Consider the following 27,886-nt stretch of genomic DNA (forward strand, 5'->3'; position numbering starts at 1 on the left):
AAGAAATATTTTTTTAATATAATTAATTTTTTTAAAAGAATATACCATACTTTACCATGTATAAGGAATCCCCTACTTTGGGGTGCTTGAAATATGGAAAAAGGTTTTGTAAGGGATTATAAATACTATCCATGTATAAGAAACTCCCAAATTTTTTAACCTAATTTTTGACAAAAAAGGGTTCCTTTATACATGTTAAAATACAGTAATTAAATTTTTTTTTTTTTTTTACATTTCAATACAAATGTAAAAACTAAATAAAATGAGACAACAACAAAAAAGACATTTAAGAAAAAATTTGATTTTGTTTTAAATAATATATTTGTCAGCATTAGAAAATAAAATTACAGGCCGAACAATCAGCGCCGTTTCAACTGAACAGGTACTGATTTGGTTTTGGTTTCACTTCCTTCATTTTCACTTGAAGCAACAGTCAATATTTCACAGTTTTGTTTTATTTTGTTTGTTCTTTTCCCTATATTTTTTTTTCATGCAAGTTTTGTATTTTTGTAACTTTCTTTCTTTCTTTCTTTACAATTTATTTATTTTTTTAAATATCTTTTATGGAAATAACTGGTGAGGAAGAGGTGGAGAAAGAGGAGGAGGGGAGGAAAAAAGCAAAGAAAATTTCTCAGGTGGAGAAAATCAATCTTTTGTTTATTTTTTTTATCTTCCTATTTGTTTGTTGTTTTTTTTTTTTTTTGGTTATTTTTATTTTTGTCACTGATGACAATACAGCAACAACAACACCAATGACACATGCCTGAAAATGTAACCATTCCCCACTTTACAAGATAAATTTCCCCAGACATCATCATGCCATGCCAACCTCCTTGCACAGCAAAATACTCTAATGAAGAGAATGTTCATTTCTTTTTAGCTTTTTCCCTAATGTGGGAGAGAGAGAGAGAGAGAGAGAGAGAGAGAGAGAGAGAGAGAGCAATTTCAACATATTTTATTTATTATTTTAATTATTATCATTATCAAAAAAATTTTCAAGAAATCAGTGCCATTATATTAATCAACATTATCATTTCAATTATTAGTATTATTTTGATATTCAAATCCCATCAAGGTTAACTTTGCTTTTATCCTTTTGGGGTCAATAAATTAAGTACCAGTTGCATACTGGAGTCGATCTAATCAACTATCACCTCCCCCAACATTCAGGCCTTCTGCCTATAGTAGGAAGGATTATTATTATTATTATTACTGAAAAGAAAAATAATACTACTAATTCTTTCTACTAAAGGCACAAGGCTTGAAATTTTCGGGTAAGGGACTGGTTGATTACATTGACCCCCAGCGTTTCACTGGTACTTAATTTATTGAGTTCAGTGGAATTTGAACTCAGAACATGAAGACAGACTAAATGCTGCTAATCATTTTGCTCAGTGTGCTAACGATTCTGCCAGCTCACTGCCTTGAAATAGTAATAATAATAATAATGATTAATATAATAATAATTAAAATGATAATTTTTTTTCATCTTTTTTTCTTTTTCTAAATCCTCTCCTTCAAACACTCATATGCCAAAATTGACAGGAGTGACCATTATTATTATTATTATTATTATTATCATTCATTTTATTATGATGCTGATTTTGATGTGGCATTTTAATTTTTTTTTTGCATACACCCTTTGAAGTCAATGAGGATCTATAACAATCCAGTGTCATTTACAAAAATATATATAAAAACAAAGTTTTTATATATGCATTTACATACACACAGACAACGGTTATCATTATCATCATCATTATAATAATAAACATACAGTTATAATAACTGTTTCTAATTTAGGCACAAGGCCAGCAATTTTGAGGTGACAGCGGGGAGGTTACAGTTGCTATCATCAATGCCAGTAACCGACTGATTCTTTATTTTATTGACCCTGGAGAGATGAAAGGCAAAGTTGACCTCGGCAGGAGTGCTTCTTCTGAATGTTAACTCAAAGCGGATAATTTCAGTGAAGAGACCTCACTCATTCATTCGGACATCCAACAGATGGCAAAACACTGGACCTGTATTGAGGGAGCCAACTGCACAAAAGAACTTGCACGGCAGAAACACTGGTGCCGTGAAGATCTCAATTCTGTCTGTCTGTCTGTGATGACCATTTACTACAGAGTGTGTGAGCAAGAGGGTGAGTGTTGGTGTATCATCATCATCAGGACAGACATGCAACGATAGCAGCAGAAGTCAGGTGCATTTCCACAGGAACAGTAATGATGCATCTCAGGTTTGTGGAAGATGTCTATGCATATGTGCATATTTGTGTGTGTGTGTGTGTGTGTGCATATAAATATCTGTAAGTATGCCTCACATTCATATATTAAGTATGTGTGTGTGAGTATGTGTATGCATATTCATATGAAATATGTGTATGTTGTGCACAATGTATATCTATGGATATATATGTGTGTGTGTATATATATATATATATATATATATATATATATATATATAGATATATATGTATGTATGGATATGCATATATATATATATATATATATATATATATGGATATATATGTATGAATATTTATATATGTATGTATAAATATATATATATATTTGTGTATGTATAAATACATATATATATATATAAATATATATATGGAGATATATATATGGATATATATAGGTATAAATGTGCATTGTGTACATATGCATATACATCTGTGTGCACATCTGATTATGCATACATATGTGCAATCGTCTATATGAGAATGTCAGTGTGAATACAAGTACCTGTGTGAACCCACACCCACACAGCATCAACCTATAATAGTATCACAGAAGGTAACGATGAAACCAGTTTAGTTCTTTACACAGGTAAAAACAATCTTTCTGTGGTACCAAAAAAAAAAAGCCTTCTCACTGGGAAAAGTCTTTTGATTAGGGGCAAGCCCTGTAGATAAACACAACTGCAAATGTGAGTCGTGCATGAACAGGGGAGAGAGAGAGAGGGGGAAGAGAGAGAAGCAAAGAGAGAGAGATAAGGAGGTTGCGATAAAGACATCTGGTCAAAATTTTCGACAAGTGCTTGACCAAAATGAAGCAAAATTAAAGTCGAAAGCTTGATTTTATTATTGTTCATGGTGTTGTTGTAGTAGTAGTAGTAGTATTATTTTGTTCATTTGTTCTGCTTTTCTTTTAAATATATTTTTTTCAACAGTCAGCTTAGCAGTTTTTCAACAGTAGTGAGGACATCATGACTTCTGAACTAAATGGTTGGGAGCATCGGCAAACATATACTTCAGCTTAAACGCCTCGGCCAATAACTCGCCAATTTCTTCATTCTGCCAGTGGTGAGTGGGAAGGTTTTGGAGAAACATCAGTATACCCTAAAAAGAGAAATAAAATAATAATAAAAATAATCAATTATCAAGAGACATTTGAACACTACAAACAGGTGTTTATATATATAAATCACACACACATACGTATACAAGCATAATATCTAAGTTGTTGAGCTGCTAGAAATGGCAACCAAATCCCCATCAAATCACACCCCACTGTCTTAAAATTGGAAAGGGCATTAAGATAACGTAGTTCTAGACACTCCTGAATAAACAGGTGGTCATGACTGGAATACCTCTGATTGTAGACCTCTTCAATCAGGGTTGGCCTGGAAGCTAAATAAGAAAAACGGGCTGTGTGGTAAGTAGCTTGCTTACCAACCACATGGTTCTGGGTTCAGTCCCACTGCGTGGCATCTTGGGCAAGTGTCTTCTACTATAGCCTCAGGCCGACCAAAGCCTTGTGAGTGGATTTTGTAGACGGAAACTGAAAGAAGCCCGTCGTATATATGTATATATATATATATGTGTGTGTGTGTGTATGTTTGTGTGTCTGTGTTTGTCCCCCCAATATCGCTTGACAACCGATGCTGGTGTGTTTACGTCCCCGTAACTTAGCAGTTCGGCAAAAGAGACCGATAGAATAAGTACTAGGCTTACAAAGAATAAGTCCTGGGGTCGATTTGCTCGACTAAGGCAGTGCTCCAGCATGGCCACAGTCAAATGACTGAAACAAGTAAAAGAGTAAAGAGACAGAGACGGACAGGCCCATATGTGCAGGAAAACAGATGTAAAAAAAGCACAGTGAACACACTTGAAACAGTAGTTGTATGCTGTCAATTTAATATGACAGTCCCCTGAAGGGAATAATACTACTGTTGGTTAGACCTAGGAAGCTGCACTGCTTCCTGTCAGCCTTGACACAGTCTTAAATTAAAATCTGTCTCTGAATCATACTACATGCCCTGCTGAGTTGTTGAAAACAAAACTTGGTGCATGCAACTGAAAGAGCTTTAAGTTAAAATTGCCATCTGTGTATCATACTAAATGTATACACAGTTAAAAGACAACCTTTTGTTGATGTAATTAATGCACCTGCCACATTGAATGTATTAGTACTTACTTTACTATCAAAAACAGTAAAGTGAGCACTAACACATTCAATGTGGCAAAATAGTGTGTATTAAAATGCATACAAATCTGGTAAAAATGAATAATGTAAAATATGACACACACACACACACACACACACACACACACACACATACATACAACAGATGATAGTTAGCACCTAGAGAAGGAAGTAAATTATATAGACAAACCTGAAAATCTTTTTCACGTTGAATATCAATGGAAAACCGTGTAAGAAAGGCAGCACAGAGATAAAGGTGGAAATCTGCAAAACCATTTATTTCTGCCTAGGAATTTAGACACAAAAAGAAAAAATGAGATGAATTCAAACAAACAGAATATGTGTCTTGGTCAAAAAAAAAAAGAAAATTTACAAGATTTCACTAATAATCACTAGTCTCTTATCCTCTTCAGTCGTACAATGATTTCATAATTGCCTTGACTATGATGACAACAGTTTCTTCATGTCTGAAGATCACAAGCAAGAGCAGCATGTCCTCAATTGACTAAATCAATCCTTGATGCTGCAGGGTTTTCCTTCCTTCCTTTGCCCAGTAGTTGTAAAGTGAGAATCAATCCACACAACCCAATCCCACTTTTTAGACTTGGAGGTCCAACCTCAGTGGCTCAGACGACTAAGATGGCTGTGGTGACCAGCAAGCTGTGGGTTTTAAATCGGTAGTAGCTTTCCCCTAGGTGAATTGCCTCAAGGGGCCGGGGAGCTCCACCTACCCTGGAATTGCCAGAATGGTGTCAAAGTGGGTATTGAGCAACCTGAAAGACTTTACTCCTTGATTTGCTGTCCAGGTTGACTCCCCTCAACATTTTCTTTCCCATGGCACTGACAAGACTGAAGGTTTATGCTTGTAGTTTCTTCAATAACATGCTAATTAACCCATAGCAATCCAATCCCACTTTTCACACTTGGAGGTCTGACCTCAGAGGCTCAGAGGGCTACGATGGCTGTGGTGCCTCAACAACATCTGTCTGTAATACGAGGTGAAATGGTCAGAGATTTCATGGAGTCTCCTAGCTTACCTGATAAGTGTCCCACAAACGAATGGTACAGCGCAAAGGAATTTCTCTCATCAGCAAGTTGTTCATCCATCGGAAGGCAAATTGGAGAAATTCTACATTGTGTTTTTCTAAATGTTTATATAATGGAACTGAAAGGCAGAGTAGTACATACATTTACTGTAAACAACAATTATGACGATTTCTTTATTAACCACTAAGGGTTTACAAACATATCGAGGACAGTACAAAACAATACAATATGATATGATATGATATGGGGTTACATGACGGCATGCTGGTAAAATGAATCCCTGTAGTTATAGGTGCATTAGGGAACTATCCCTAAAGATTTGAACAAATGGATAGAGGAAATAAACAAAAAACCTAGTTTACGGTAGATTCAGAAAACAGTATTATTAGGGACAGCTAGGATGGATACTTAGGAAGGTTCTTGGCATCTAAGGTTACTTGTTGTAGCCCAATGTTATAATTTTTTTTTTATTTCCAACAGTCTAATCTTTGAAAGGTTTAGTCCACTTTGAACTTCTAAACTCAAACCTAAAGATAACAAAGGAGATCTACTGCAAGTCAGCACTAGAAGAAAAATGACCATCTTTGGTTTCAAGACAAAAGGTGTTCTTCCATCAGGATAATGCTTGTCCACATACGGTGAGGATGACATTGCAAAGGCTGGAGCAGTTTGAATGGGAAACGATGCCCCACCCACCATATTCACCAGACATTACCCCATCTGATTATCATTTATTCCACAGTCTTCAAAATCATTTGGACGGAAAAAATATGAATTCTGTAGACAAGGTCAGAACAGTACTGGAGGAGTATTTTTCATTGTGGACAAGTGAATTTTGGAAGAGGGGCCTTGCAAGTCTACTAGACAGATGGAAGAGCATTGTAGAAAATGAAAGACAGTATATTTTAGATTAAAAAAGAACTTGGTTTATCTTAATTTTGAAATATAAAAGAAGTATAATAAAAACCGCATTATTTATGGGATGACCCCAATATATATATATATATATATATACACTGGAGTAAGCACATAAAATGTGCAACAAGGTGGAAAAAAGAGTACTCAAATACCAAAGGTAGAGTAATATGCTTTATTTAAAAGCAACAGTTATATTTCTGCTGCTTTTAAATAAAGTATATATATATATATATATATATACAATATTTTATGTTCAAATCCCACCTATAAAATCAAATACTAGGGACAATACAATCAATAATTTCAAACTTTCTTTTCTACATAGGAAACAGTTATTATTTATTATTATTATTATTATTATTATGATTAACATCCATTGTCCATGCTGGCATGGGTTGGACTATATATATATACACACACACACACACACATATATAATATATACGATGAGAATAGAGGGATAAATCATCCAGGCAGGTACCATACGAGCAATCAGGTATAGTCTGGGTTCAGGCCAACTGCACCAGGTAGTAATGAGCACCTAAGATTACCTGGGGCAAGCAATACCACTGTATTTCATCCAATGAGTGAATCCAGGCTGTTCCGTTGATCGGATCAACTGGAACCCTCGACGTCGTAAGCGACGGAGTGCCAACAACAACAACAACATGTATTGCTATGATTTATAAAAAAGATATTTTAATGCATGGCTGCAGTCCATTGACTGAAAAGAATAGGTGTGGTCAGTTTATTTATAATCTAAATTCAATCCTGGTCTGCAATACTTCACTAATGTACTTACCATCTATCCGTTTCACTAATTCTTTCAAAGCATTCACTTTCATCTGAATACCAGGTTGAGCAAATGTGTAGTTGTCTTGGATACCATCCAGTAATCTCGTTGTACACCAGAAACTGTCGGCTTCGATGATGTTTAATGTGTCAGCTGAGAGCTTGCTTAAGTCACAGTTCTCCACTTCTATATCTGAGGAAGAAAACAGAAATAATACTACCAATTTGCAGGGTCAAAGACCAGGTTGCAGTTGTGTGCCAAAATTTTAACACCCCATGAAATAAATTTGAAGTGAATTAAAACAACTTTGTGATTTATTACTAATTCATTCATCTACCATGTAGTTGCTTCAGTGTAAAAACACAAACTCAGACAAATCATTGGCTAAACAAGTACAATTACACACACAATGAGTTCTTTCAGTTTCCATCAACCAAATCCATTCACAAAGCTTTGCTCAGCTTGGGGTTATAGTAGAACACCTGCCCAAGGTGCCACACAGTGGGACTGATTGTGATGATAGGTATGCTTAATCAGCTGTGCAATATAGTAGTAATATAGGTCAGTTAAACAATTTGTCTATCTATATCAAATATCAATCTACCATCACACAGTTATAATCAAATTGGTGAAATGCAATGTAAAAGGTGTCTTTTGTCACATAGCACCATCTGGTTCATGGGTACATTATTCAACTATTATTGCTCTGTAGATTGTAACATCAGTGACTAGGTTGTAAATGTACATAACAAGTGACTTTGATACTTAATAACACATCATTGTAAAATAAAATAATAATTTCCAGTACTAACACAACCACAAACAATTTGTGTGTGTGTGTGTGTGTGTATAGGGGGGGTTATAATTAACTAGGTGACAAAAGATTCTTTTACATTGCATCTAACCAATTTGATTATAACTGTATGATGGTAGATTGATATTTAATATAGATAAATGTCAGTAAAAATATTTATTAACCATGCATGTACCTTCATAAACTGTTCAAAGTAAATTTTTTTTTTTTTGAAGTCCATGTTGCATTGTCTGTTGTTTATGTGTTGAAAGACAAAGAGAACCCCACACACACACAAACAACTGAAAAAAAATAACTATATGAATTTATACATATATATATATATATATATATATATATATATACATACATACACACACACACACACACAGTTCCTTTTTTTTTTTTGAAGTCTATGTAGCATTGTGTTCACAGATTTGCACTTAAATTTGCATGTTTTTAATCAAAACCTGTTAGTTACTAAGCCAGCAACACCACCTATTCATCTTTCACATTCTCTCTCTCTCTTTATCAACAACTTTTTCTCCTCCCCTTCTCCCCTCTCTCTGTACAGATGTTGTTATGGGCAAAATGATGAAAATCAGCTTCCCTTTTATAATATAAGATTGAATCAGCCTCTCTGCTTGATTAGTATTTTATTTTTATCAACACTTACTGTCAACATTGTACTCAGAAGTTAGACCAGTGGTTCCCAAACCATGCACTGCAAGATGTGACTAGGTGCGCCTCGAAAAAGTACGATTATATTTCAAAAATATGAAAAATACAAACCATTGTTCACTAGAAAGTTCATATATAAATGTCTAAGAGGCAAAAAACTAAATACTAAGTTCTAACCTAAGAATGAGAGGCAGTTGTGTCATTCAATTCATTTAGGCTAATTATGGTATGACAGTGTTATTCAATTTTGAATCTGAAATTTCATAAAGATAAGAAATAAATTGGCATCAATCTATCCTTGAAATTAACATCTTATGAACATATTCAGTGCACGACTATGTTTTAGTTTATTTCGGTTGCAGCCTCAGCAGTTTTCTACGATGTTGAGTTAAATCTTTTAATACGTCCTCACATATTGCGACTGAATTTCAATGTTTTTCATTCATATAATGGCAAGAATGTTCGTCTTTTCAATGAATTTTGAAAGGCTTCTCAAATGAGTCCAATAATATGTAACATGCTGCCACTTTTCACAACTCCCTGGTCACTTGTCTCAGTTTGACTGTTAGTAATCTGTGTTCTTTGTGCAAGAGGATTCATTATTAACAGACTAAATTACCCATAAAATGGATAAGTTTGTAAAGAGAAGACGAGATACAGTTTGGGTTTGTGCCAGGGAAAAGCACCACTGATGCTATATTTCTGGTAAGACAGCTGCAGGAGAAATACCTAGCCAAAGATAAACCTCTGTACCTGGCTTTCGTTGACATGGAGAAAGTCTTTGACAGGATCTCCTGTCAACTAGGGATAGATGAGTGGTTAGTGAGAGCTGTACAAGCCATGTACAGAGATGCTGTCAGTAAGGTGAGGATTGGCAACGAGCATAGTGAAAAATTCTGGGTAGGGGTCCACCAACGATCAGTCCTCAGCCCCCTTTTATTCATCATAGTCCTCCAGGCCATAACAGAGGAATTCAAACAGGATGTCCCTGGGAGCTTCTCTATGCTGATGACCTTGCTCTAATAACTGAGTCACTATCAGAACTAGAGAGGTTTCAGGTGTGGAAGCAAGGTCTAGAGTCTAAGGGCCTTAGAGGCAATCTAACAAAAACCAAAGTCTTAATAAGTAGGAAGGCAGACAAATCACAAATCCCTTCAGGTAGATGGCCCTGCTCAATCTGTAGAAAAGGCGTTGGTATAAACTCCATAAAATGTACCTGGTTTAAGCTAATTAAGCTATATAATCAAAGCCTTACGAGTGAATTTGGGAGATAAAAACTGTGAGAAGCCTGTTGTGTGTGTATGAGAGAGAGAGAGGTCATGGCTTCATCTTTCCATGTTCACTTTAGCCTACAAAGACATAAAACCACTTCAGAATCATCCAGACCAACTATAAAAGCATTTACCAACCCCTGCTTTGGGGTATAAAGAAAATGCTGCAAGTAAGAAACACCAGCCCGTTCTACAAAACAACTCTATAACAAATACATTAACCCTTTAGCATCCAGATTTTTCTGTCAAATACAATGCTTATTTATTTACGTTGTTTTGAATTAATCATGCATTACCTTTTTGTATTGAGATTTCAATGATGTGCTTGTTTATATTTAGTATGACATTGTAGGGTAGGTGTGAGAGGCTGAGTATGACCAGTCTATACATAAAACAGGTATATTTGGACCAGATATGGCTGGTTTATATGCTAAAGGGTTAAAAAAAAAAAAGTGACTGATACTCGACCGACATCAGTGAAACCAGAAAAGTGGGCAATACATACCATTGCTAATGTACTCAGAAAGATAGACAACAAAAAACGGCGTTACAAGATCATTAATTCCTTGTACATAGCCACTGGCTGGATGGCGGATGGCCCATATAAACAGGATTCTTTCAAATATCTAAAAGAATGAAGAAAAAAAAAAAAGAAATTTTAGCATGTTTAAAAAAAATAACCAAAATAATAATTTTCCATATAGATACAAAGGCATCAATTTTGAAGGGAAGTGGGTAAGTCACTACTGGGGATCCCAGTACAGGACTGGTATTTCATTTTATCAATCTTAGAAGCAAAGGTGACCATGGCAGAATTTGAATTTAAAATGTAAAGTCCTAGAATGTATTTTTTTCTGATACTCTTCTGATTCTGCCAATTCATTGCCCTAATAATAACGAGGTCATTTGCCACGAGGGCAAATGATGAAAGGGACAATACACAAACAGGCATAAAGTTTACATAAAATCATCTGAATTAAAATAAAACATAAGAATACATGGTAAATGACATTAAAAAAGATGAAGAAACTGCAATCCTCCAAATACAGGAGGACATCTAGGATCAATCGAGAAATCACATCATTAAACATTTTCCCCAAACACTAAGAACGATTGCCCTCTCCACTTGTTGTGCTCCAATTTACAGGCATGGTCTGATCCACTACCCTCATCCGCCTCTCAATAAATATTAGCAGTCTGCACCTCCCTCCCCACCTTCACCTTCCTTTTCAAGTGAAACTTTAAAAAAACCCAACCATAGATAGAGAATTTTTTTTTTTTCAACCAATCAAAAATATTCTGTGGGGGTTGCATAACTTGCTAGAAAATGTAACCAAATCTGCAAATCACACCATCTTCAAAAAGTGAAGGATACACTAGATTATTTAACCTTAAAATATACAAGAGAGTCACTAAAGAAATTCCTTTGATCTTAGTTCTTCTTAATTAGCACTGGTCCTGGAGCTAAACGCTAACTAATTGGTGGAGCAGAATGAATCTTTCTACAAACTCCAAGTATCTTAGCATCTTAGTTCTGGCTCTCCATGTTTTTAGAGCTTACAAGTTAAACTAAAAGAAGAGACAAGTCTTCACACAGGACAGGATTACAATCTACCATTAAATAATACTGGCCATAACTTCACCCCTCACACTTGGCAACATAATAAGGATAATACTCAGTTTTGTATGTATGTGTCAATTAGATCATTATTACCCTCATTTTAACATTCATTTTTGCATGCTGGCACAGGTCAGACAAATTTCACTGCAACAGAGTTTCTGCCACTGAATGCTCTTCCTGTCAGCTCTCACCCGTTTCCAAGCAAGTTAATACTTCCTCTCCCACCAAGTCCTTTCAATACAAACAGCTCAATGGCCAGGCTAGGTTCAAGGAAAATTGCAAACAAATGACACCATCTTTGTATGAACAGTAACTGTTCATACAATCAGTGCATTATGCCAACACACACACACACACACACACACACACACACACACACTGGGGATATTTCAGTTTCTATCTTAGATGAACAATAACCACTGTTAGCTGCAGGAGTTTCAAACAGGCCAGTTACTGAGTCACTGCAGTTCTTAAAGTGAATGCGACAAGGTGTGTGTGTGTGTGTGTGTGTGTGCGCGCATGCATGCGTGCTTGCGCAGCACACAGTTTTAACAGTGGACAGGTCAGTTTCAAAGCAGCAAAAATATTTTGACACGAATTTAAATGTTGGAGTGAATTTAACGTTTTTTTTTTTTGTGTGTGTGTGTATGTGTTCTTAAGTGGCTTATAAACATCTTCCATGCTGCAACTGTATATATATATTAGAGATGTACTTGCATAGCGGGTGTCCTGGTCTGAGGTCGTATGCTGGAGCGAAAACAATTGCTGCATGGAAGGTGTTTATAAACCATTCAAGAAACACACAAGAACCGTTAGATTCACTTCAGCATTTAAATTTAAATTTACCAAAATATTTTCATCACTTTGAGACCGCAACCTGTTCACTGACAAAATTCTGTGCTGGATATATATATATATATATATATATATATACATGTATACATATACATATGTATACATACACACATATATATACATATATGTGCATATATACACATATACATATATATACATACACATATATACACACACATATACACATACACACATATATAAATAACTGCTGTGTGCACGTGTATATTTTCCATTGGTGCAAGAAAACTGAAAAACCACTGCTTTGCAAACAAAATGTTTTGACATATTTGTTCTGCATTGAGTTACAAACACTCCCTTGTCACTTTTACTCTAGGAACTGCAGTGAACTACTAACTGGTCCACTGGAAATTCCTGTAACCAACCAACTATTGTTCATCTAGATAGAAACTGAAAGAAGCCCATTATATATATATATATATATATATATATATATATATATATATATATATAGATATATATGAGGATGAAGGGTCCTTCCTGAGCTACAGGCTCATAAGACTGGTTTCCCAGATCTGGTAGCATATATATTTACCCCTGGATAGGATGCTGTTCCATTACAGGATTACTCATTTTTAGTCAGCTGAGGGGACTGGAGCAACATGAAATGAAGTATTTTGCTCAAGGATACAATGCATTGCCAGGTCCAGGAATCGAAACTACAATCTTATGATCATGAGTGCAACACCCTAACGACTAGGCTACACAAACACACGTAATTATATAAAGAGGGTAAAAAAAGTTGTAACATCACCTGCAGGATTCAAACATTGCATCAGTTGTAAAATGTATAGTTGTACTAATCACTACAAAAACACTACATACACACACACACACACACACAATCATCATCATTGGTGTTTAACATCTGTTTTTCCATGCTTGCATGGGTTAGACAGGTCTTCTTCAGCAAAACATCTCAACACTTGTGGCGCTTTTGTCATCTCCTTCATGAGGGTCAACAGTACCCTAAGATCACATCTAATCACCTCCTCTTGGTCTTCTTTCTACTTGGACCATTTGACCATTCTTTACCCAACTGCCATACTCCATAAGCAATACATATCCACACCAGCAAAATCTCTTCTCTTGCACACCACAGACAATTCCTCTTACATCCAGTTTGCTCTCTCTCTCTCTATCTCTCTCTCTCTCTCTCTCTCTCTCTCTCTCTATACTTGTGAAGAATCACTTATTCAAAAATGCTAAAATACTTCTCAGTGTTAATACTGCCTCGATCATTAATATATATATATTTTGACAAGCACACTGGCTAATTGCAACACCAGTGCCTATTCTAGCACTGACATTCTTTATATCGCTGGCAGGGAGATGAGTCACTGCTATCTCCAGTCGTCAAACATCCATCATTGATGAAACCAAAGACGGTCAGAATCCTGTAATCTGATGGTCTCTGGGGGGTGGCAAGGATTAATCTCCCCACTAGTGAGATAAACAAGAGTGCATCTGACACTAAAAGCCAATATGAGAGGTTCTCTCATGGTATCTACCTGCAGTATAGTTTGTTCTAACAGAACATCCATATTTAAGTGGGGGATAAAAATTACCTCTTGCTAAACTGATAATTATAATGATGATAATGTCCCTGCACTGCAGGCTGCAGCTGCCTGGGTCACGCATTCATGCCTCAGTTACACTTACATGCAACCTACTTTGCTGCATGAAGTCATCTACTGCCACCTGCTTCTGCATCTACCCTTCAATGCCTAACTCCGCACAATGGTTATAATGCTTCCTTTTACCTTGCTGGTGTGTCAGAGCCAACTGCAAACGTACATCATCTGCATTTTATACCCATGTTATGCTAATGTAGAATATCACACGTGCACATGCATTCTATGAGCAGCAGTTAGTTTATTCAGAGAAAGATGGAATCTCTGCAAGTCGGGTTAAGGGCTCATAGAACATTTTCAAATGCATCCCTATTTTAGCAATCATGTTTTTGGGACACTTATTTCCATTGCTGAACATACATATTTACATGATGGGCTTCTTCAAGGTTTCAATTAAATTTCTATTCATGATGCATTTGGTTAACCTAAGGCTACAACAAAGAACAGTAGCTCAAAGAGCCATGCAGCATGAATCAAATCTAGAACCACACGGCTGCAAAGCAAAACTTCTTAATCACAGAACCATACCTGCAATATATTTTCATGCATTCAGACATTATGCTTTTAAGCTTCAAAGTTAGGGGCAGGTTTCTAGACTAATTTAAAACAAAGGAAGTTAGTAAAATTATATACATATTTATATGTAATTCCATGATGCATTTCAGCTTAACCAAGATTTAGGTTAGGTTAATCGCAGGAAGGACACCCACCCACCCCACCTCCACAAAACAAGGATGCTGAAACCATGCAGTTATTTCAACCAAATAAACATGCATCCACGTGAGGCTTTACAACTGTCTAAAAAAAAACAAAAAAAATTTCCAACAAGATTCAAGACTCAGTCTCCAACCGTTTCCTTTCCAACAATCATAAACATTGGTTTCTTATTTTACCACAAAGACTATTTCGTCTAATTCGTTTAGCCTTTTCAGGCAAAACTGACTGAGACCGCTCTTCATAGTATGACGCTATTTTCCTGTTTTAAAATTATTTAAATCAAAACTTCCCATTGAAATTTCATGTTAATTTATGGTCCAAACCATGGCTTAATAATGACACAGTTATTTTACCAAATTCTTCATCGTGTTTTCAAAATTAATTGAAACAAAGACAATGCATTTCAACAGAAATATGACAATAAAAAGATTAAACAGACAAGAATTCAAAATGATGCCTTTGTTACCTATTTATCAAACTACAAATGACAGCTAAGTCCCTGAGCACTAAATAGTTGTGATTAATGAATCTGGAAAGGTTTTTAACTCAGAAACATTATGTATAAAACTGGAAACCACAGAACATTTCATCTTGATCACACTCTTCCTACTATTCTTACAAAGAAACAAAGTCTTTCATTTATTGTTTATGGACATAATTGACTGTCCCTCAGTATATTACAGGTATCTAAGAGAAAAATGAAAGGCGGAAAGAAACGAGTTGGTATCAAGATTTAATAATAATGGTTTCAAATTTTGGCACAAGGCCAACAATTTTGGGGAAGTGGCTAAGTTGATTACATCAACCCCAGTGCTCAACTGGTACTTATTTTATTGGCCTCAAAAGGATGAAAGGTAAAGTTGATCATGGCCACATTTGAACTCAGAATGTTCAGAGTCAGAAGAAATGCAGCTAAGCATTTTTTTCCCCCGGAATGCTAACAATTCTGCTAGCTCGTTGCCTTAATAATAATAAAAATAATCCTTACTGCTAAAGGCACAAGGCTCGAAATTTTGGAGGAGGGGACTAGTCGATTACATTGACCCCACTGGTACCTAATTTATCGACCCCAAAAGGATGAAAGGCAAAGTCAACCAAGGAATATAAACTCAGAACATGAAGACAAACAAAATGCTGCTAAGCCTTTTGCCCAGCATGGTAACATTTCTGCCAGCTCACTGCGTTAAATAATAACAATGATAATAATAATAATAATAGCTGAAACAGAGCCAGGGCATGTTTCTGATTGGCAAATGATCTTTCCAGAATACAACATTGGTTTCATCACAGTTCCACACAAGGTTGAGGTAGAGAGATGCAATCTGGTACTGAAGATTAGCCACAAGGATTTAGCTCTCATGTTTTACACTGATTAAAGGCTTATGGGTTGTATTGTGTTAATGGAGATCCTAAAATCTCTCGGAGCCAATCCTTTCAGCTGTGAGGAAAGGTGATACAATTCACCATTGTCGTCAGAGGATGCAAGATATGATTAGCAACCATTTTCTAATTGGTCACAACTGTCACTATCATTGTCACCACCACCACCACCATCACCACCATCACATGATCAGGAAAGAAGCACTGAAAAGTTACACCCTTCTATCTAACCTATAAGAATGGATACCTCTATCCCACCACTCTCCTCCAATTATGGTAAAAGGAAATAGTTACCCACTGTTAATTAACACATGAAAATAGGGAAAATAAAACAAATCAGCCTAATTACCTTACTATGAGGCATTTTCTTTCCTTTTATTTTATTTTTTGCTAACATATTTGATGACAATAAAAAAAAATTTACGTTAAAGCAAAATATATAAATATGAATAGTAATAGGATTTCAAAGCTTCTTTTGTGTAAAACAATACAATGAAGAATTCTTTAACTTACCTGCCAGAAGTTATTGTGAAAAAAGATGATTAAACAAACAAAACTGGTTGACATATTAGATAAATATTTTGGCACAAGGCCAGCAATTTCGAGGGCAGATGTGTAAGTCAATTACATCAAACTCCCCAGTGCTCAACTGGTGCTTATTTTATCAATCCCACAAAGGTGAAAGGAAAAGTCAACCTCAGTGCAATTTGAACTCAGGACACAAAGGCAGACAAATTGCTTAGCAGCATCTTGTCCAGCATGCTAATGATTCTTATTTCTTTATTGCTCAGAAGGGGCTAAACATAGAGGGGACAAACAAGGACAGACAAAGGGATTAAGTTGATTAGATCGACCCCAGTGCGTAACTGGTACTTAATTTATCGACCCTGAAAGGATGAAAGGCAAAGTCGACCTCAGCAAAATTTGAACTCAGAATGTAATGGCAGACGAAATACCGCTAAGCATTTTGCCCGGGGTGCTAACGTTTCTGCCAGCTCGCCGCCTTAGACTGGATAAATATATTGAATGATCATATGAAATAGGTTAAAAGCCAAATAACATTGGTTTCAAATTTTGGCACAAGATCGGCAATTCCAGGCAAGGAATTTAGACGATTACATTAACCCCAGTGCTTGACCGGTAGTTGTTTTATCAAACTTGCAAGGATGAAAGGCAAAGTTGACCTTGGTGGAATTTGAACTCAAAATGTATAAAGACAGACAAAATACTGCTAAGCATTTTGCTTGGTGCTTTAATGATTCTTATTTCTTTATTGCCCACAAGGGGCTTAAACATAGAGGGGACAAACAAGGATAGACAAAGGGATTAAGTCGATTACATCGACCGCAGTGCATGACTGGTACTTAGTTTATCGACCCCAAAAGGATGAAAGGCAAAGTTGACCTCGGCGGAATTTGAACTGAGAACGTAAAGACAGACGAAGTACTGCTAAGCATTTCGCCCAGCGTGCTAACGATTCTGCCAGCTCGTCGCCTGGTGTTTTAATGATTCTGCCAGCTCACCACCTTAGATTAGATAAGTATGTTGATAGAATGAATGAAATAGATTAATTAAAAGCCAAGTAATATTGAGACAGAAGGAGTCTAAGTAGGAGAGAGAAAGGAAATAGTGCAAAGAGTATAGAAAACAGAACTAATTGTAACACTGACCCTGATGCCATTCTAAAGGAATCAATTTTGTAATCTAAGCCAATAACAGGTTCATATATTATCTCTATTCAAAAAAGGACAAATTTTCAAAATGTTAGACTCTTTCACTACTCCCAAGAAGTCAACTTGTTGAATTCTTCTACAAACTCCCTCATCACTCTTAAACAGCAAACATCATCGATTGTTGCTTCATTATAGAACACTGGATACCATTAACACTGATATATATTTGTACAATGCAGGAGTTTCAAATGAATTTTATGCTCAATACCAGATGCAAAGGAAAGTGTATATTTTACAGCACTTTTCAATGAGATTGTCAATTTTATTGTGCAAGAGACTAACAATTTATCATCATCATTTAACGTCCATTTTCCATGCTGGCATGGGTTGAACAGTTTGACTGAGGTCAGCCAAGTCAGAAGGCTGCACCAGGCTCCAATCTGATCTGGCAAGGTTTCTACAGTTGGACGCCCTTCCTAATGCCAACTACTCCAAGTTTGTAGTGGGTGCTTTTATGTGCCACCAGCACGGGAGCCAATCAGGCGGCACTAACATCAACCACATCCAGGTGATGCTTTTTATGTGCCACAGGCACAGGAGCCAGTAAGGGGGGGCTGGCATTGACCACATTCCGATGGTGCATATTACGTGCCACTGGCAGATTTTTTGGGGTCTTTTTTTTGCTTGCTTAGGGTTTTTTTTTTTTTGCCTACTTACACATTCATGCATCCCCTTCCTTCTGTTTAAAGGCTAAATACTGTCAGAAATGGAATAAAACATGGCAGTTGAGACAATGAAAGAGCCTCTGCAGGGCCATTCAACAAGCTAGGAATAACAACTAAATTTCTCTCAACTAGCTTTAAATAGCTTTAAAAAGGACACAGTGGACAATCTAATCATAGGAACAATAGCTGGAACAATAAGGATGGTCATGGCTGGAATGCCTTCAAATGTTAATCAAAATAATTTCATTTCAGCCTAATTTAATTACTAGAAATAACTCAATAATTCATCATCGATACAATTGACATCAGTTTTTGAGGGCTTCAAGTGGCTTTTGCACAGGTTTGCTCTTACAGAACAAGCGTCCACTTTGTAGGCACTGATGTTACTTTTGCCAGTGTTTCTAGCTAGACTGCTTTGACTGAGGACAAAACCAGAAACTCTTCCTTTTATCAGCCACAGTGACAGACTGGTGTATGTGTGTGTGTGTGTGTGTCCAAGAAATATTCTTACCAGACTTTGTGGCCTGAAGTCTCAGCGACTGTAGTCATATAATCAAAAGACTGGCCTTTCTTTAGATCCTTTTATAGACTCAGTTGCTTGTTCTTAACATTAACCATTCAGCCATGAAGCGAGAGTGACTCCCTATATTTAAACTAGGTTAGACAAAGAATAAGTAACTTGTCAGAAACTACAAGGTAATGCAAAATGAGATTTAACCATTTGGCATTTAAACCAGCCATATCCAGTCCAAATGTTCAATATGTCTTATGTTCAAACCAGCCAGATCTGGCCTCTCACACATCATCAATATCTCAAAGCTAAGAAATAAGACAGGATTAATTCAAAACCACATGAATAAACAAACATTACATTTGACAGGATAATCTGAACAATTAAACTTATGGTGATGATTATGGTTTCTTTTTTAATTATAAAACTGTCCTTAAAAGAGATGATGCAATCAGAAAATAAAGAACATTGATTTTTAAAAAAATAAACAGCTAAGTTTCTTTCAGCTAAAATTCTCTTAAATTAAGATGTTAAGAGAAATAAAGCGATAATGAAAGGTTTCCAATGATGATATATATATTGGCAGCATGACAGAGTTGCTGGTTTTTCTAAACGACTGTCTCCGTTGAATGAGTATATTAAAGAACGACAAGAAAAGAAACAGATGGAAAGAAAGAGAGACAGACAGACAGAAACAGGTGAAGATTTTCTGGTCCGTTTACAGAGTTGGATGTGATGTCAAGTGAAAGAAACAGTTAAGAAAATATTAAAAAAAAAAGTGAATAAGAGATGGCAGCTGTAAAGTTGACTAACTGATACTCACTTCCTGCACGGCATTCTGCTGGAACAAGTGTGCAACAGAAGTCATTCGAGGGATATCTTTAAGAATCTGCAAAAACAGGGAGCAGGGTGTTTTTGAAGAAGACAGTAATCTACTACTAACCATCAAAGAGCTACGGTGCTACACTCGTTGAGTAAGAGTGAAGTCAACATGGAAATGACAAACCAGACAATAACTTACAAAATTAGAAAATATTTTTGTTTTCATTTGTTTGGGAAAGAAAGGTTTGTTTGCTTGTTTTTTGTTTTTTAAGAATTTTTTTTTAAGAATTTTTTTTTATGAATATTTAAAAAAAAACAATTCATTCCTCATTTGTATATCAACATAGGTTAAATAAATCTAAAAATCCAGACAACTGCACAAATTGCAGTGGATGCTTGCTCTTTGAAACCAGTAGCCACCAATAGAATTATAGAGCATGACATGGAATGATGTACAAGCTGAAGAAGTATCAGCTTATTGAGTGATAACAATGTATTTTAAAAGTTTACATCAACAAATTTAAGGACCAATTATTAGTCTTGACGAAGGATTAATTAATCATAAGCATATATAAATCACCAGTGCTAAACAGCTACATTTCCAGTATTATGCTAGCTGTAATAACATACATAAACTGTAAAATATTTACAGCTCTGTTAATTAATACTGAAAGATGGAAAGGTGTTACCAACAGTATCAGGGGTAACGGATAATTTTTTAAAACCAAAATCTGATTGTAAGTTTAGACAAAGCCTGTCTGGTTTCTCGAAAATGTTAACTTTTCTCATATGGCCTGAAAAAAAAGACAAACACATTAGTTATTAAGAGAGAAGATACAACAAAGCCCCAGCAATGAAAAACAAAAATTAAAAAACAGAAAAAGCCAACAAAATACACCCAAATATAAATGTTAAATTGCACAGCCACCTTGATTCAAATGTAACATCTGAACTAGCAAGGGCAGGGTGCTAAGACATCCATAGTGCAGCATGCTGGGTAGGGATTAAGGGGCACAGTAGAAAAATATTTAGCTAGTTGGACAGCAAAATGCAGCAACTTGTGTCTTTCCCTTCAACCAAATTCTACCAAAGCAACATCTTAACAACTGGGTTTTCATTTATACACAGTTTCATATTAACTTGGAAAAAAAATACACATTAAAATTAAAAACTAAAATTAAACAGGAATTTAGTAGGTCAAAATTAATGTTTTTATCATTTTACTTAAAATATTTTTGTAAGTGAATTTCCAGTGAATAGTTGTCACAACATCATTTAACATCCATTTTCCATGCTGGCATGTATTGGACAGTTTGACAGAAGCTGGCAGGCTAGAGAGCTGCACCAGGTCTCAGTCGTCCATTTTGGCATGGTTTCTACAGCTGGATGCCCTTCCTAACACCAATCACTTTACAGAGTGTGTTGCGTGCTTTATATGGCACTAGCATGGGTACTTTTTTATGTGATGCCAGCATGCAACACTTTAGTTAAAAATAAAAATGTTCTACAACTATTTTCAGTATAGCTAATGTGGTACAAAATGACTAAGAGATATATTTTAAAAAAGAGAGAGAGAGAGAGAGAGAGAGAGAGGGAGAGCAAGAAGGGCTACGTTCTTCCCTGTAGCTAAATTACTCCAGGAATTCTTTCTGAGTATATTCATAAATATCTGTACTTATATACACCTCAACATCATTCCAACTTTTTTTATGTCAGTAAATTCTATGTCAGCATAGGTTATGTGAATTTATTATTGAGGTTTTGTTTTACAGCAGGACAATCTTTCTGCTGCTAATCTTTAACAATTTTTAAAGTAAGGGATGCCTTATTTCACACATCTTTGAAGGTATGAAGCTGACAGATGATTTGTTGACAAGAGAAATAACAACATCACTTTTAGCTCACTTATAGTGAAAATTGTTGAGCTAAAGGAGGTGGTACTGTTGTCATCTTCCCTGAATACACACAAACACAGACAATGACATATATATCTACGCAATATGCACATACATATATTTATATATATATATATATATTGTTACACTTAGAAATGATATGCGGTACCAGTATTTTTTACTCGAGTCAAATATAATGCACCACTCCAAATTGTTGGAGTGTCCACATAGGCAGGGTTTGGACTGGCTAGTTTCCACTAGCATTGAGTTGAAAAAGTTGTAATAATGGAGTCAAACCAAACACATCTTGCATAGTGGATGCATTTCCTATTACTTACTAAGCAGGCCTAAAGCATAAGTGTTAAATGATTTTCGAATATCACTATTTGTTTTGACACCATTATTATAACTTTTTTATATCATCATCCTTTAACATTTGTTTCCCATGCTGGCATGAGTTGGAAAGTTTGACCAGAGCTGGCAAGCAGGAGAACTGCACCCAGGTCTAGTCTGATTCAGTTTGGTTTCTATGGGTGGATACCTTTCTCAATGCCAACCACTTTACAGTGTGCGCTGGGTGCTTTTAAGGTCGCACCAGCATGAGCGCTTTTACATGGCACCAGCTTGAGTGCTTTATACATGGCACCAGCACAGGGCTCTTGCAGGCCAATCCTATTCAGCAGAGGAAGTGGCATTAACATTTCTGCTTTGGAGGACAGGTTTTTTTGAGTGATACATCATCATCATCGTTTAACGTCCGCTTTCCATGCTAGCATGGGTTGGACGATTTGACTGAGGACTGGTGAACCAGATGGCTGCACCAGGCTCCAATCTGATCTAGCAGAGTTTCTACAGCCGGATGCCCTTCCTAACGCCAACCACTCCAAGAGTAGTGGGTGCTTATATATATATATATATATATATATATATATACATACATACAGAGAGAGAGAGAGAGAGAGTATGTAGATACATATATTGTTAAGTATATGCATATGTGCATGTATAGAACTGCAGAGGGTCGCAGTTCTAGGGAGTCAGAACTGGGTAATGTTTTGTGCAACTTGGTTGATGAAAGAGGAGAAGTAGTGCAGTTAATGAAAGGGAAGTTGGAATCGAACACCATTTGTTAACTGATACAGGAACCACTGTAGCAACGGTTAGAAGTATCAGATGATAATAATAATAATAATATGATGCATGTAAAAATAAAATTAACATCATCAAATATTAAGCATCAAATATTTACTAAATAACATAAATCTATTTTTAACGTGAAGGAGAGCACTTCAACATTTCAAGTAAACCTCTTCATCTGAATTAGAGATGAAATGTCTACTCACAGAAAAATGTGCCAGCTTCGCAGAGTGAATCTTATTAAGTTTTCAAATTTACGTGATTCATTTACAAGGTTACATAAAATTCAACAGTTGCAGATAAGGCGCAGGAGTGGCTGTGTGCTAAGTAGCTTGCTTGCCAACCACATGGTTCCGGGTTCATTCCAACTGCGTGGCACCTTGGGCAAGTGTCTTTTACTATAGCTCTAAACCACTGAGCCATGCACCTTCATATATACAAATATATATATATAGATGTTTTCGATATAGTTTGGATTCTTTACCATCAAATTTGATGGCAAAGAATCCAAACTGGATCGAAAACATCTATATATATATATATATACATATATATATAAGAGAAAGAGAGGAAGAAAAAAGCATGATAAACACACATGATGCAGTTTACTATACTTTTTCTAAATTTTCCTCTGTATATCATAAGTAATAACACCACTAAGTTCAGTAGTAACCATGCCACATCTCTGGCAGTTGGCTGGGTGATAGTCTATGTGGAGCCCTAAATACACATGCAGCTATTGTACATCTAACCTTGTGGGTGTGGGGGTGTATGTGTAGCATAACAAAAAGCCCTGAAATTTCAATATTTTAGTAACAAAGACACTGGATATTCAAGCTTGCTGTGTAAAGATTTAGCTGCTTTTTTTTTTATTAGTCTTTTACTAAACTATTGAACTTGCTTGTCTGCAGAACTGGTGGATGTATGATAAAAAGGTCCCAAATTGCTGCATTTTGTTGAACTGGCTATTTATTGGGGGCATACTTACTTCCTGAACTACCTTCAGTTGAAACAGAGGGACTAAAGGGTTCATTCGGGGAATGTCTATGTGAATCTAAAATCAGGAACATTGAAGAGAAAGAAAACAAAACAAAAACAAAATAAAGACTTTACTTCCAAAGATGCAGCACAATCAAAAATGGTGCAAATATAGACAGATGTAAAAGTATTTTAAATTTCAACATGAAATAAAACTTACATTCTTAGCATATACAAGCAATAATAATAAATAGTAATAATAATAATAATAATAATAATAATCCTTTCTATTGGAGACACAAGGCCTCGAATTTAGTGGAAGGGGACTAGTCGATTAAACTGACTCCAGTCTTTCACTGGTACTTAATCTAACGACCCCCAAAAGGATGAAAGATAAAGTCAACCCCGGCAGAATTTGAACACAGGACATAGGGACAGGCGAAATATCGCTAAGCATTTTGACCAGCATGCTAACAATTCTGCCAGCTCGCTGCCTTAATAATAATAATAATAATAATAATAATAATAATAACATTAATAATTTTAAATTTTGGCACAAAGCCAGCAAATTTAGGGGGAAGCGTAAGTCAATTATATCAACCCAAGTGCTTAACTGGTACTTATATTATTGACACCAAAAGGATGAAATGCAGAGTCAACCTCGCTGGGATTTGAATCTAGAACATGGATGAAATGCCGCTAAGCATTTTTTGCCCAGCATGCAAATGATTCTGCTAGCTCATTGCCTTAATAATAATAATCCTTTCTACTAAAGACACAAGGTCTGAAATTTGGGGTGAGAGGACTAGTCGATTACATCAACCGCAGTGTGTAACTGGTACTTATTTCATCGACTGCAAAAGGATGAAAGACAAATTTGACCTCAGCAGAATTTGAACTAACATAGCAATGGACGAAATATCGCTAAGCATTTTGCCCAGAGTGCTAACAATTCTGCCAGCTCACCATAATAATAATAATCCTTTCTATTATAGACACAAGGCCTGAAATTTTGCAGGAAGAAGCTAGTTTATTTCAACCTCAAATGGATGAAAGTTAAAGTCAACCTCAGTGGAATTTGAACTCAGAATGTAAAGAGCCAGGAGAAATACTACAAAGCATTTGGTCTGGTGTGCGCATGATTCTGCCAGTTCCCTGTTCTTAATTCAGGTACAAGGTCTGCAATTTTGGAAAGGAAGGATTCTGTCAGCTCACCGCCTCAGTAGTAATCATCATCGTTTAACGTCCGCTTTCCATGCTAGCATGGGTTGGACGATTTGACTGAGGACTGGTGAAACCGGATGGCAACACCAGGCTCCAGTCTAATTTGGCAGAGTTTCTACAGCTGGATGCCCTTCCTAACGCCAACCACTCAGAGAGTGTAGTGGGTGCTTTTACGTGTCACCCGCACGAAAACGGCCACGCTTGAAATGGTGTCTTTTATGTGCCACCCGCACAAGCCAGTCCAGGGGCACTGGCAACGATCTCGCTCGAAAATCCTACGGGAGCCAGTCAGGCGGTACTGGCAACGGCCACGCTCAAAATGGTGCATCTCATGTGCCACCCGCACAAGAACCAGTCCAGGGGCACTGGCAATGATCTTACTTGGCTTGCCGGGTCTTCTCACGCACAGCACATTTCCAAAGGTCTCGGTCAGTAGTCATCGTCTCGGTGAGGCCCAATGTACGAAGGTCTTACCTCACCACCTCAGCCCAGGTCTTCCTGGGCCTACCTCTTCCACGGGTTCCCTCAACTGTTAGGGTGTGGCACTTTTTCACGCAGCTATCCTCATCCATTCTCACCACATGTCCATACCAGCGCAATCGTCTCTCTTGCACACCACAACTGATGCTTCTAATGTTCAGCTTTTCTCTCAAGATACTTACACTCCGACGGGTATTCACATTGACATTACACATCCAACGGAGCATACTGGCTTCATTCCTTGCGAGCTTACGTATGTCCTCAGCAGTTACAGCCCATGTTTCACTGCCATGTAGCATGGCTGTTCGTACGCATGCGTCATACAGTCTGCCTTTTACTCTGAGTGAGAGTCCCTTTGCCGCCAGCAGGGGTAAGAGCTCTCTAAACTTTGCCCAGGCTATTCTTATTCTAGCAGCTACACTTTCAGCGCACCCACCCCCACTACTAACTTGGTCGCCCAGATAGCGGAAGCTATCGACTACCTCTAATTTTTCACCCTGGAATGAGATAGAAGTTGTTTCCTGTTTGTTTACAGTCTTTATTGCACCTGAACATCTGCCACAAACAAAAACTAACTTGCTAGTTAACCTGCCTTTAACAATCCTTTCTACTAAAAGCCCAAGTCCTGATAGTTTGAGGAAGGTGTCTAGTCGATTACATCAACCTCAGTGTTTCCCTGGTACTTATTTTATCAACCCTGAAAGGATGAAAGGCAAAGTCAACCTCGGTGAAATTTGAACTCAGAACATAGACACAGAAGAAATGCCTCTAAAAATTTATAATATGTTTCCTCTTGGTGTAAATGATGGGCTATAGCAAACAATTTGCTCAATACCACAGATTTACTTGTCAGTTATTTCACCTTAAACAGCTGAGCATGTTTCTTAGTGGCTAACAATACGTGCATCTCTGATCACAAGCAGGAGTAGTGAGTTGGGGGCATTATAGCCATGTGTTGATAGGGATTGGGGCTTGAATAATTCACCTCTGGAAACATGGGTGTATTATTCATCAACCTTAAACAACTCTTATTCAGGGACCTTTTGAATGGGATAGGCTACTCAACCTGAAGAAAATTCTAACTGGGCCCCACCTGCAAAGTCATGCACTGTTTATCTCAATATGTGATCACTATGTTGCATGCATTTATGGTTGTGATGCATGTACTTGATGTACCCTTAATCAGACAGGTAGTCATGATGGGTATATTAGGCTTCTTATGTTCATATCTCAGTGTCACTTTGATGGAATGCACTGCTCTCTCACTCAATAACCCTTTCTACAAATTGGTGGAATTTGAACTTAGAATATAAGGGGAGATGAAATGCTGTTCAGCATTTTGCCTTCTGTGCTACCAATTCTGCCAGCTTGCTGCCTTAATAATAATCCTTTCTACTATAGGCACAAGAGCTGAAATTTAGTGGGAGGGAACTAATCGATTACATCGACCCCCAGTATTTCACTGGTACTTAATTTATCAACCCCCAAAAGGATGAAAGACAAAGCTGACCTTGACGCAATTTGAACTCAGCACATAAGGGCAGATGAAATGCCACTAAGCATTTTGCCTTCTGTGCTAATGATTCTGCCAGCTCGCTGCTTTAATAATAATAATAATAATAATAATAATAATAATAATAATAATAAACAACAGCAAAAATAATAATGGAAATAATACTAAAAACATCATGGTGACAACAATTAAAAAAACAAGACTCATTGAAAGCAAATACAAACAGCTACAACAGCCACAACAATCTTATAAGCAGTGTGATTAACAATATCAGTTAATTAAAATATTTCTCCAAATAAAACTGACAGTCACACATTGTCATTATACTATTTTATAAATAGAATACTGTAAATACTAGTATAGAATTCCATACTAACAGTATAGTAAATTTTGGTGATAACTAAAAGATAGTGGTTTCCTAAGTAAGCTAGGAGAAACACCAGATTTCTATAAAAAAAATTCTGGAGTTCTGCAAGACAAAGTGCCTTTTATTAAAATTTAATCACCATTTTCAAAATAAGTAATAATGGTTTTAAATTCTGGCACAAGGCCAGCAATTTTGGGGGTGGGGTTAAGTCAATTACATCAACCACAGTGTTCATCTGATACTTATTTTATCAAGCTCAAAAGGATGAATGGCAAAGTCGACATTGGTGAAATTTTCTCAAAATAATAATAATAATCCTTTCTGCTATAGGCACAAGACCTGAAATTTGGGAGGAGAGGGACTAATTGATTACATTGACCCCAGTGTTTCACTGGTA

The 27,886-nt window shown here is 36.5% G+C and overlaps 1 protein-coding gene across 8 annotated transcripts in view; it reads right to left on the reverse strand.

The window, feature by feature from the left end:
* Positions 1-297: 297 nt before the first annotated feature.
* The window catches only part of LOC106878652 (TBC1 domain family member 22B), a 99,371-nt gene continuing 71,782 nt past the window's right edge, over positions 298-27,886 (reverse strand). For 3 of the 8 annotated variants that reach the window (XM_014927934.3, XM_014927936.3, XM_089341825.1), the window contains 6 exons: positions 19,897-19,962; positions 10,445-10,565; positions 7,204-7,386; positions 5,474-5,601; positions 4,627-4,722; positions 298-3,349 (listed from right to left, as the gene is read on the reverse strand). In XM_014927934.3, the coding sequence (XP_014783420.2) occupies positions 3,215-3,349; positions 4,627-4,722; positions 5,474-5,601; positions 7,204-7,386; positions 10,445-10,565; positions 19,897-19,962 (729 nt within the window). In that variant the 3' untranslated portion in view covers positions 298-3,214. Of the gene's footprint in view, positions 3,350-4,626; positions 4,723-5,473; positions 5,602-7,203; positions 7,387-10,444; positions 10,566-19,896; positions 19,963-23,915; positions 23,982-27,886 lie in introns of all 8 variants that reach the window. The other 5 variants (XM_014927935.3, XM_089341824.1, XM_089341823.1 and 2 more) reach the window with 3 other exon arrangements.

The sequence above is a fragment of the Octopus bimaculoides genome, chromosome 25 (assembly GCF_046866305.1).
Source record: "Octopus bimaculoides isolate indiv1 chromosome 25, ASM4686630v1, whole genome shotgun sequence".
In the NCBI taxonomy this organism is placed as follows: domain Eukaryota; kingdom Metazoa; phylum Mollusca; class Cephalopoda; order Octopoda; family Octopodidae; genus Octopus; species Octopus bimaculoides.